The sequence below is a fragment of the Artemia sp. Qi Xiang Cuo genome, chromosome 20 (genome assembly GCF_049724085.1).
Source record: "Artemia sp. Qi Xiang Cuo chromosome 20, ASM4972408v1, whole genome shotgun sequence".
Classification (NCBI taxonomy): Eukaryota; Metazoa; Arthropoda; class Branchiopoda; order Anostraca; family Artemiidae; genus Artemia; species Artemia sp. Qi Xiang Cuo.
This window is the reverse complement of record NC_142813.1, coordinates 27,026,856-27,039,716: the sequence shown is the minus strand read 5'-3', so window position 1 is coordinate 27,039,716 and position 12,861 is coordinate 27,026,856. Positions and strand designations below refer to the sequence as shown.

At 36.8% G+C, this 12,861-nt stretch overlaps 1 protein-coding gene across 1 annotated transcript in view; it reads left to right on the top strand.

Moving 5' to 3' along the window:
- The first annotated feature begins 6,882 nt into the window (after positions 1-6,882).
- The window catches only part of LOC148940052 (serine/threonine-protein kinase meng-po-like), a 34,842-nt gene continuing 28,863 nt past the window's right edge, over positions 6,883-12,861 (top strand). The window contains exon 1 of the mRNA XM_089105911.1: positions 6,883-6,975. Coding sequence (XP_088962037.1) covers positions 6,913-6,975 — 63 coding nt within the window. The 5' untranslated portion in view covers positions 6,883-6,912. The remainder of the gene's footprint in view (positions 6,976-12,861) is intronic.

The window sequence follows — 12,861 nt, the reverse complement described above, 5'->3', positions numbered from 1 at the left end:
CCTTGAAAAGTTCCTCTCGAGTAAGATCCCCCTCCCTAAGAAAATTCCATCTCTGCTGAAAACTCGCCCAAAAAACTTGTTGCAATTATTTTTAGCCTACTTTCGTTAGAAAAAAGAAAAATTTTCCCTTCGTGGAAAATTTTCACTGGAAATTCTCCCCTCTCAATGTCTCAATGGAAAGTTTGTCCCCGTAAAATCCCCCATCGAGAATCTTTGCCACGGAAAATCCCCCCCACAAAAAATCCCCCGTACAGTCGCAGCTCCGTTGTAAGTTTTCCCTGGGAAATTTCCTCGGAATGTCTCCATGTGTAAAATTAAACTTGCAAAGAGAAAGTAAATCAAACAAAAAGTGTTTTGTATAAGAATTCTGGTAAATCCCCCGTTTATAGTTTCCCTTTCAAAGTTCTTCCTCGGAAACCTGTCTCCCAACGGAAAATTCTCCCTTGGAATATCCCCCCTCCACAAAAATTTACCTCACATAAAATTCTCTCTCCGTCAAAAATGTCTGTTTACTTCCCAATAACAAAAACTATATGTAAACACTAGACAAATTTCACAGGTTACAACCGTTTTCTCCAAGGACTTGAAGGGTCGTGTCATCTCCAAAGGTATGATACTTGACCTTTGAACTATGATGATCAAAATGACTATCTAAATTTTGATCTGATGACTTCGGTAAAAAGGAGCATGGGAGAAAGGGGGAATTTAGTTGTCCTCCAACCGGTTTGGTCTCGGAATGGGGAGGTAAAACTGTAATTTTTGTTTGAGCGAGCCCTCTCCTGGTTTCATATGACTATTAGTTTGATGCAATCATCCTTGCGAAAAAAAGAAAAAAAATAAACAATAAAACAGATCAAATAAACACGCATCCATGATCTTTCTTCTGGCAAAACTTACAAAATTTCACATATTTTCAGATGGAAGCTAGAATCCCTTACAGTATGTTTCTCTGATATGCCGTATCTATGATTTTTGTTAAGATTAATTTACTTTTTAAGGGTGTTCCCGCCCTTTATAAAAAATCATGCAAATTTTCACTGGCTCGTAGCTTTTGATGGGCACAAAAAACTTAATGAATTTTGTATATCTGGGGTCAGCATAAAAATCCAATCCAATTGATATGTATATTCTTATAAAAATTCGTGTTTTACAGTTTCAATTTTTCTTTGGCCAAGTATCTCCTTACTTATAGTATGTTACCACGAACTATTGGATTAGCTAATCAGGCTTGGAATTCACTCTCAGAAAGGACATTGTTGGTGGGAATGAATAATAATATTATGATAACTTTGTATAGGCATTTCTGAGAACCATATTACACGACTTCCACGACTTGAGTGGCTTAGTTTTTCGGGGAACTAAAGACTCCCTACCGAAAATCTAAAGAGCCGTGACAGATGCAGCTGCTGCCGAAGCTTGTCTTGCATTGACACCTAAAACTTCATCATGTGATCCCAAAAACTGGCTTTATTCTTGATTTTGCACTTGTACCTACTGATACAGATTCCAGTAAGGCCCAATCTATGTATTTTGCTATTTTACTCTCAACTTGGGGAAGATCGTCAGGGTATTATACGATTTCCAGAAATGTGGATTGACGTGTCTGGCAATTGTGAATACTGTGGTTTGAACAGGGCCTATAAGCATAGAAGGTATTTTATCTAGCCAAGCCTTTTGGAGGTTCTCAGCAACATTTGAAAGCCCACCCTCACTTAGCATAGTTGATAACGGGCTATGCTATCTTATGCATACACTTGTGCCTGCTGTGTATCTTCATATATGAGTCAGTATATTGAATAGATTCTTCTTCTTCTCGGCCATTTGCGAAGCAATTTTCTATGTTGGATCTTTTCTACTGGACGTTCACTGGTAGATACAGATAAAGCCGAAATAAATTTCGTTTTGATATCGATACTTACGTTTCGATATTCAATATCGATATTTCGTGCGATATATCAATATCGATATTCGATATCGTCCAACACTGCTAGCGCTGTCTGACCAGCCGACTTTTGTAAAAGTTGGATGCAAAACGAAAAGCAGGAAAAGCTTCTCGTTTTTTTCAAAAACTATTTTTAACATCTTTTCTGCTCCTACCGTCTTTACTAATAAAATTACCAAGGTAAGTAAACTTGATCAATATTTTCGTTACCGAACGTCACCTTTGCATCTTCACTTATTCCTAGCCTTTATTATTATTATTATTATTTATTTCTAACCCACACTATACAGAGGTACAATACGTGGAGTATCACGAAGAAAAAGACACAACAATGCAACGCAAATCAATATAGAAATCAACGAATACCAGTTACGGAGTAACACATAACATTTAAAAGAAACTAAAACAAACGAGAAATAATATAAGAGGAGGGGAAAAGAAGAAGAGAAAAAAAAAATCACAACTTGCAGAATCTAACAAGCAGTAACATACAGAAATATGGACACAAGCTGTCATTATTTTTATCATTATTTGATTTTTACTTACTCTTTACAATACTAAAAATGTGGAGTGACCAAAGAGAGAAAAACAAACAAACAACTCAAGGAAAAATAACTTACCACTGAAAAACCTGATAAGGTCCATCACCTTATCTTACATTTACCTTTGTGACTTAAACCTATTTTACCTATTTTACCTATTTTACCTGTTTTAGCACACTGAACTCGCAAAACCTCTGAAAGTTTATTCATTTTACTCACATTTTCATCTAGGATGCTGGAATCATTAGCATAATCTAAATCCAGCAAAGGTTTATTTCCCCATTTGATTCTGTGCTCTCCCACTGCCTTTTCTGTGCTCCTTAAGGCAAAGTCAATCAAAATGATCCATAGAAAGGGGGATAGAACGCAATCCTGCTTAACTCCTGATTTAATATAAAACCAGCTGATAAATTCATTTCCTACCTTAACCGCAGTAGTTTTATTCTTATACATAGCACTAATGACTTTAATGTATTTGTCTGAAATACCAGCCAAGAATAAGACCTTCGCTAAGGCTCTTCTATCAACAGAATCAAAGGATTGCTCATAATCTATAAAACTGAAGATTAAAGGTGTTTGATAGCTCAGCCATTTCTTAATTGTAAACCTAAGAGTGAAAATTTGGTCGACACATCCTCTATCCTCCCAAAACGACACTTTTTATAACCTTTCTTATAAAGCCACTTATGTATAACAACTCACTCACAATCACGAGCAGCTTATGTATAACCAACTGCTCAATCTTATAACCTTTCTTATAAAGTGGCTTAATTAAGGTTTTCCTAAAGTCGTTAAGTACCTCCCCTTTTTCAAAAATCAAATTCATAATCTTCAGTAACTTAATTTTAACCTCACGACCACCATATTTAAGAAATATTATTTACCACACTATTAGCACCAGGGGCTTATTGTTTTTTAATCCTTTTAGTGCTCTCGCCAATTCCTCCTCACACACAAAAAAAAAAATCTTCCTTCACATCTAAGGTAGCACAAACTTTTTCATTTTCCTCTAAATCTTTTCCTGCAACTCTATCCCGGTTTAGCACATTCTCAAAATGTTCTGCCCCTCTCACTTTAACAATTTCTCAATCACCCATCTAGCTCAATCTTGTAGATCCTCAGCAATTTGAACCATGGTCTCCACTTGACACCTCCTTATTTCATATTTTAATGAGTGGAATTAACAATTATTCTTTCGCTCTACTGTGTATCTAGTAAAAACCACAATAACAATGTTATATTCAAACCTGTTGCTCCAAGTCTTTGGGTGGTTTTACTCTATATTAACTGCAAAGTGCCGTGAAATATGTCAGTGAAATATGAGGCCCAAATTAAATAAGGTCGACCAATACGGTCGGCTTCAAACCTAGAAGGATCAGGACCCCCAGCACATGGACCTAGGGACTTCCCCTTAAAAAGAAAAAATGTTAAAATCGTGAAATTACAGAAAATATGCACATAATAGCTATTAAATGGAAAACAAAACGTTTAAAAGTGGATAAATGGTAAAATATAAGCAAATGGACTTGAATTAAAATAGGTCGAAAAGTACTTTCAGCCCCAAAAGCCATTTGAAATACAGTGAGGGGGAAGGGTCCCCGTAAGCCTAGAGTTTCAAAGCTGTCAAACTGTCTGTATACTCCCAAAAAACCATAAACATATTGAAAAAAGAAAAAATATGGAATATATATAAGTTGAAATAATAAAGCAGAATTAAAACACTAATTTGTGGAAAAAACTAGATTTTAAACACCTATTTGAAAATATAAGGAACCAAGAAATTAAAACTAAAAAAACAAAAGCCCGAGTGTTAAAATTATGAAAGTAAAGAAAAAAGCAGCTGAAGCCTAATAAATGGAAAAACACAGCATTAAATAGCTGATAAATGGTAATATATGAGCAAAAAGCGTAAATTGAAGAAACTCAAACAGCAAGGTCGGTCTCAAATCTTCAAAGAGTCAGTACCTTAAGATGTGGACCTAGGGACCTCTCTTTAAAAAAAACAAATCTTAAAATCATGATATTACAAGAAATAAGCAGTTAAAACTTAGTAAATGGAAATACAAAACGCTAAAAAGTTGACAAATGGTTAAATATAAGCAAAAAAGCGAGAATAAAAAAAGAGTCAAGGATGACAGAAGCTCCAAGCCCCATAGAGACTTGAAGATGGGCGAAGGACACCCTAGGTCCTAATGCGATGTCGTGAGACGTCTCTTATGTCCCTATACGATGTTTTAAGGTGCCCTGTATCTCCACGACTTAAAACTAATATCTTACAATTTTAATCGGAGGCATTTGGGGAAAAATTTGCAAGGGGGGGGGCAGTTGCATTCCGATCCCTATTAACTCTTAAAAAGGGCACTAGAACTTCCAACTTCTAATCGCATGAACCCATTCCAAAGTTTATACGACCACCCCTTCGATATGAAGTGCCTCTTGGAAAGATAAACATGAAATATTGAAGCCTTATGGCCTTTACTATAGGTATTGATGTAGTATTGCCTCTGATCCATCTCGATTACAGCTTTTTTTTTTGTTTTCATTTCTAATTTAGTTGTTAGTTTATCATTCTCTTCCTTTGTCGGTTTAATATATTCAATCTTCTGACAAAATTCATCCACTCTCTCTTTTTCTTCTCCAACCCCTCTTGTAAATACGTTCATGTAGAAGGATTTAACTTCTTCCAGGATATCTTCAATTTTCTTAGTTGTTTCCTCGGTTTCCTTTTTATTCTTTTAAGATTCGTTTCTTTTGATTGGTTTTCCTCTTTGCAAATAAGTGTCGTCGTCAGTTTTTGGCAATTTTGTTGCGTAATTCTGAACTTCACCGTATGTTTTCATTATCCAGATAGCAATTCGGTATCTTGTCCTTGATCGAATTTAGTATCTTCCCCATTTTTGACTTGCATTCACAACTTTTTAGAACGCAGTTTTCATTTCCCATGTAGATTTCTTTCTTCTTCCTTGCATTTTTTCACTAACACTGCGTTGTCGTCAGTGAAAGACACTATCTTGTGTTCTATGTTTGCCGTGCTCTGTATAAGTATTTTTAATGCATTAACTCTTTCGGGTCTTGCTCCACAGCCCTATCTTCGTGTTCATTCTTGTAAAGATATTTATATTCTAAAGTTCTTCTCAGACATCCACCAGTTCCGGTCAATTCTTGAAACAATATCAATTCGTCAGTATTTTTGAGGATAAATTCAGCAATATCTTGCTAAGAAAATTGCTCTCCATTTTTCTTGTTTTAGGATATGTTCCTCCATTTATCACACAACTGATAATGCTTCATTCTTCTTTGATTCTGACATTTTTTGGCTCTAACTGAGGTTTATATACCACTGATTCTCTACCAATGTTATTAAAAGCGTTTGTTATTTATTTGTACTTAGAAACTCTTTATTTTCTTTCATACAAAATTGTGTTAAAACCTGTTTTCTCTTTCTTTGCTTCAGTTCATTTACATTTAAACCTAGAAATTTTTTAGATCCGATTCTGTTCCCTTTTCAGTTTCCTCTTACTCAATGGATCTTGGTTTTTGCTTTTATTGCAATGAAAACTATTTATACAACATAAGTTAGCAATTATGTACTTCAGCATATGAAAACTATTCGGTGCGATTAGATTCGTATTGTGCGTACCACCTCTCACGGGATTCCCTTTGTGCCATTAACCAAATCAAGCTATTACTTTTTTATTTCAGCTAATGCTTGGTTAACTGTTCCTTATAAAAAAATCCGGACGAAGTTCTTAGAAATTCAGAAGTATCTTCTGGCAGAAGTATCTTCAGTTTACAGCAGGACCTGTCAGATAACAGATGTAAAAAAACATATACTCTCTTGTATACTCTCTTGTAAACCTACTGGTTCCGATTGTAGGCTATAGGGGAGGAACACTCGTTATAGGTAACCTCTGTGTAACATCACATAGATATTGTAGATACTTAATAATTATAAAGAGTAAGATTACCAAACCCGGAAAAAAAAATCATTCTGTGCCTTTTGTTTGCTTGGATCGTCGTTTTTTTTAAATTTTAAGCTAAGCAAGAGCATTAATGTGTTAGCTCTAGCCCAAACAATTTATCATCTTTCGCTTGAGGCCTAACCTCTCTAAGGATGCGCAGATCCAGCAATTTGAAAGTCTTAATACTTACAAAAGTTCCACTAAACAAGGGACAACAAGAATACTTTTTTTCGTTACTTTAAAAAGCCAAAATTCAGCACAAGTGTAGATATTGTAGTTTAGCAGCTTATTACCAGTAGAGTTACAAAAAATATGTTCTAACAATCCCAAAAACTAATGTATCATTTTTAAGAAACAGGGAAAAACGCATGTGCACATCTGAATTTTCCGTGCGATTTTCTTATGCTTAGAGAGAACCAAGTATCTTAGTATAAAATCTGGTATCCTACGGACTGAATCTGAAATCATGGGGACATTGTCTCGAAGGAATAGTAGCATTCACAGAGTTCGAGAATTTCCATTGCGACAGGTAATAATTTCCAATAATTCAAAAAGAGAAAAGAGAAATAGAACCCTCATAGGGGATGTCAGGGGCTTGTAATCTATTGGTTAACTCAGATGACACTGGTAGAGTTTGAATCCAGACAGATCAAACGCAATTTGGTTAAAGTTTGAAAGTACGATTCATGAAACGATTCGAGCAATTTTAGACAATTGAGCCCATTCATGAAACAAAAATATTTCATGAATCACTATTTGTGCGAAAGCTTAAGCTAGTCATTGGAATATTAAAAAATATTTAATACTTGAACAATACTCTTGAACAATGACTCTCTTATTGGACACATACTTGTTTGTTAGTATTGGAAAGGCATGCCTGCCTAGAGTCTAAGGCATGTTGACCAAGAATTTAAAATTGACATAGGACCGTTAGATTGCCTGTAATGAGAGGCAAACAAGGCACTCCCGCCTAGGGTCTTAAGAAGGTTGACCAAGAATTTAGAATTGACATAGGACCATTAATTTGATTAAAATAACGGGGAAACAATCGATTAAAGCCATCTTTATCGTTCAAATAGTACCTAATGGTTGCCTAAGCTCAGCCCAACATTCTGAGGAAATTTCAATTTTTCATAATTTTTTCTAATTTTTGGGTCACTTACCAGAGACTGGGCGGATAGGCACCCCCAAATATTGTCCCAAATTCCTCTCTCAATTTAGCACTTATTCACGGATGCCCACCGTCTCCAATCCCTTTCCCAATAGTATCTATTCATTGCCTCAGCTCAGTCCAGCAATGTGAGCGAATTTCAACTTTTTCAATTTTTGCGTCACTTGCCTGAGACTCTAGGGCAGGTGGGCGCCTCCGAAAATTGTCCTAAATTCCTCTCTCGCCTTACAGACTTATTATTTGAAAAAAACTACGTTTTCTAAAGAGTTAAAGAGGCTGAGTCACAAGTTCAAACCTTAAAACGTACAGGGATTAGGAGGTGTAGTTGGGGGCTGCCGCCCCCAAACCCCCGCTTCCGTATATGAAAGGGGCTGTGCCCTCCTCAACGCCTCGCTCTTTACGCTAAAGTTTGACTTTCTCACAACTCTTTTTTTAAACAATAAAAATTTTAGCGTAAAGAGCGAGGCGTTGAAGAGGACACAGCCCCCGTTATATACGGAAGCGGGGGTTTGGGGGGCGGCAACCCCCAACTGTACCTCCTAATCCCTGTACGTTTTAAGGTTCAAACTTGTGACTCAGCTTCTTTAACTCTTTAGAAAACGTAGTTTTTTTCAAATAATTTCTGCGCGTTTTTGTACAGTTTATAACTTATTATTGCTTGACTAACTGTTAGCAGATCTTTTGAGGAGTTAAAGATAGGGGGCTGCCACCTCCCAAACCCCCCGCTTTTGAAGATTCTTATGTTAAGGCTTTTAATTCCTGAATACTCAAATCAAATGCACAGTAAGCTTTTTATCAGCCGCCCCAGGCCCCATGTTATCAAAGCAGTGGAGACTTACCTGTAACCTGAAGGCCGACTGTGATATTCTTCTGGAGACGCCTGTTGAGCCGAAGGATTTAATAGATTGGATTTAAAAAAGAAACTGAGTTTCTTTTTTAAACTTTAAATTCAATATATAAAAAAATTTCTCTGACGGACAATCGAACTCGGATCTTCCGCCTGACAGTCAGGAATAGCGACCACTTTACCACAGAGATATTACATTATTTTTGTTCTGTGCGATGTATTTTTGACGCAAGCAAATGCCCACAAAACTTGATATTTGGTTTTTGGAAAACAGGGAAGGAGTGATCGGATTGAGCTGAAATTTCAAGGATAAGCTCCCAGGCCCCAGGAAAGCTTATCCTCTAGATTTCAGCCCGATAAGACAACGTTAAAGGGGGGCTGTGGTGGGAAAAAATTAACATGGGCTCTTATGGGAAAACGAGGTTTTTCGTAAATGTAAATTCGGGGGACACTTTTTTCGGTCTGAAAATATCAAAAGGCCCTAACAGGTCGAATTCCGCTTCGAATGAGTCCTCATTCACCCGGATCCGTTGCCAACTGTGGCCTGTAGGCGTGGCTGATAAAAAAAAAGAAGAGAAATGAACTTTAAGTGGCTATATTTGGTTTTTGGAAAACAGGGAAGGAGTGATCGGATTAAGCTGAAATTTCCAGGATAAGCTCCTGGGCCCTAGGAAAGCCTAACCTCTAAATTTCAGCCAAATCGGACAACGTTAAAGGGAGGCTGTGGTCGGAGGGTCGAAACTTCCGGCCCACTTTTACCCATGAAGATAAAGTCGGAGGGGGGTGACATTTTGCACGTTTCTTAGTTGGAGCTTGGGCTACAAAATGCGATCACTGCTGTCTCTCTGCGACCGCTAGGACCGGAAATAGCTTAACATTGTGGTGGGTCGCCTCTAATTAGAGGCACAAGTGTGCCTCCTTGATTCACCGATGCCTAAAGCCGTGAACGGCTAGACTGTTTCCCTAGCGGTAACCATGCGCTTCACACATACCAACAATATTTTTTTTCATTTTCACATGGGGTCCCAATCTAGCCCATGTCCATCGCTTAGCATTCAAGCCTTAAAAAATAAAACCCAGATAGTCAGACCCCAACACTAAAAATCTCCAAATTTTGTTTAATAATTAATTAAAATTTGCATCCTGAACCCCTGATGATTATCCACAGACCTTATGTGAGGGGGTCACTATGAATTGAAAATAGTGAAAAATGAAATTTGCTCAGAATGCTGGACTGAGCTAAGGCAATGAATAGATCACTATTTGGAAAGTGATTGGAGACGACGGGCAACCCCTCCCCACCTATCCTGAAGAGAGAAGCTTGAATGTTAAGCGATGGATATGGGCTAGATTGGGATCCCATGTGAAAATGAAAAAAATATTGTTGGTATGTGTTTGCAAATAGCGACGAAGACCACACTGCCTTTCCATCATAAACAAATAAGTAGAACAACAATTTTAATAATTATATTAAAAAAACAGTAAATAACTCCACTCAACCTATTACGAATAGACCTTCTAGGCTGGCTGCCAAGAAGGCGAGACTAGCTTTAAAAGCTTGTCTGTAAATATTTTAATTCCATCTGATTGAATTGTTCTCTGTCCATTTCGTTTGGAGTGCCAGTCCTGGTTGAACTTCATTGAAGTAATGATATTAGGGCTGTTTTAAAAAAAATTTTTAAACAGTTTTAGTGATTGAAATTTAATGTAAGTTTCTTTTATAGCGTTTTTATTCTCTTCGTCTGTTTTGCTGAGGACGGCCCTTGGATATAGGGTCGAAATATTCATTTAAAGTTGCGTTCCACTGTCTTGTATAAAAATTTCCCTGTTGTTCTACTTATTTGTTTATGGTATGTGTTTGCCGCATGGTTACCGCCTGAGCAACGGTCTAACCATTCACGACATTGGACATCAGTGAACAAGTGCTAGAGCGAGAGAAAAATTTGGGACATTTTTTGGGGGTGCCCACCTGTCCAGAGTCTCAGGCAAATGAACCAAAACTTGAAAAATTGAAATTTGCTCAGATTGCGGGGCTGAGCTGTGCCAATGAATAGGTACTATTTGGAAGATGACTGGAGAGAGACTAGGTGGAGAGAAACACAGCATAGGGGTGCACTTATAGAACCGAAAAAATCGGGCTTGTATGATGGAAGCGGCGGACATGGGTTAGATTGGGACCCCATGTGAAAATGAATATATTGTTGCTATGTGTGTTGCGGATGGTTAGCGCTTGAGCCACTATCTAACCATTCACTATTTAAAGCTACCGTTAACCACTACTAAGGTTAGAGAAGAATTTGGGACAATTTTTGGGGCTCCCACCTGCCCAGAGTCTCGAACAAGGGACCCAAAACCTGAAAAATTTGTGAAAAATTGAAATTTGCTCAGATTGCGGGGCCTACTTGCAAATGTGACTACTTTTGATTACGACTACTTACGACTGCGACTCTCCACCGCGACTCTCGACCCTCACTGACTACTGACGACTCTGACTGTTTTCAATTGTTGCTATTTATAATTACGACTGCAACTACTTGTAACTGCGGCTCTGACTACTTGGGACTGCTACTGCTAGTGTAACTATTGCTGCTACTACTACTAATGCTACTACTGCTTCTGCCACTAAGCCTACCGCTACAAATGCAACTACTGCACTAAATAAAAAAAGATTAACCACATTAAAGCTGCCAAAATCTGTTAGATGCTGTAGATCAGAAATAGAATAGGATACTACATTGAGTTTTTAAAGAAAGTTGAAAGGGATGTAACACTCAATAAAAAAACCCTGAAGTATATCTAGATTGTCAAAAAGGTGTTTATGCATTATTTCAGAGACAGCTAGAGTATTAAGACAAATTTTTCTTGGTCTGTTTTTGGGGATGTTAAATTGTATCAAAAGACCATATATAGGCTACATCCAAGGTTCTCAATAGGATATATTCGTGATATTTAAGGCATGGCTAAGTTTCTTAAATTGAAAATTTCAGGGTGTTTTGACGGGTATGTTGAATTAAATAAAAATAATTGATTCATATTTAGGTTGTTCAACAAGACATATATGCAATATCGTGGTAATGACTGAGGGTATTAAGTTAACACTTTTAGGACATGTTGAGGGAGATGCTGACATAATTCAAAAGACACTATGTGCATCCAAGGTTGTTGAAAGGTTGCATCTGCGATATATCAAGAACAGCTAAGGGACTTCAGTTGAAACGGTCAGGGCAATTTGAGGGGGACGGTCAATTAAAATTTGTATATATTCCAGGCTGTAACATGACGGGAGTCCGACTGAAGGGTGTATACATAGTATATAATCAAAGAAACCACCTATTCTCTTAGAAGAGGTTCTTTTTTGTTGATGACATGAAAAATAAAAAACAGACAGCTCAAAATAAAAGTTGCTGTCAGCAAAGCTCAAATGATTGTTCCAATCTTTAGAAGGCATAAGGGGCTTTAGTCATACTCTTGTTTGTGGTAGTTTCTGCTCGTTTTAAGTTTGATTGGAATAATTGTTGTAATTTCTTTTTGTTTTGGGTTTCATTTATTTTTCATAGCAGTTTTTACTCGTTTTACGCTTCAATTAGTAGATATCGCTTCCAATCACACAAATTACTACGAATAAAATCACACAAATAAAATAATATTTTACGGATTGCTTTTTGCCGATGAAAAATCATTATGCCACCACAGTCAACATACTTCATGGAATACTCTTGCTTCATGTTTCCAGTTTCTAGTAGCACTGAAGGACTATTTTGTTGAGTAGGTGGTAATTGGCAGACTGACAAGTCTTAAAATTCGGTTTATGTCTGCTGCAAGCCCTAACAGTTGATTTAATTTTTCCAGATTCGTCCCCAAAATCAATATTTTCAAACCAAAGCAGTTTCTACTACAGATTCTCCATTAACAGAATCAGTGGTGTCATTTAAGTGGGGGGGGGGGTCAAGGAGGGGCAGTTTTCCCAAGATAATTAGAGAAAAAATTATTGAGTAGCTTTAAAACTGTTGCTGGCTTAAAGTTTCAACTTTGTTCTTTACTCTGAGCGCAAATTTCTTTTTTAATGAATCCATCCTTGTTTTTAATATATTAATTAAAAAAAATTTTTCCACAAAACAAGTTTTTTCAAAGAAAAGTAAAGAACTCCATTAAACAAAAAATGAGCAAAAATAAAATCAAATAATCTACCAAGCGTGAAACTACCACAAATCAGCATCAATAAATAAATAAAACCCAAAACGAACAGAAATTATAATAAATAACCGAGTCAAACTCAAAACGAGCAGAAATTAACACAAGTTGGGCTCAAAACCCCTATTCCTTCTCAAGGCCAGATCAAAATTTGCACTTTCCGGAAAAAAATATAAATGTTTTTACTTTTAACACTTTAATAAATC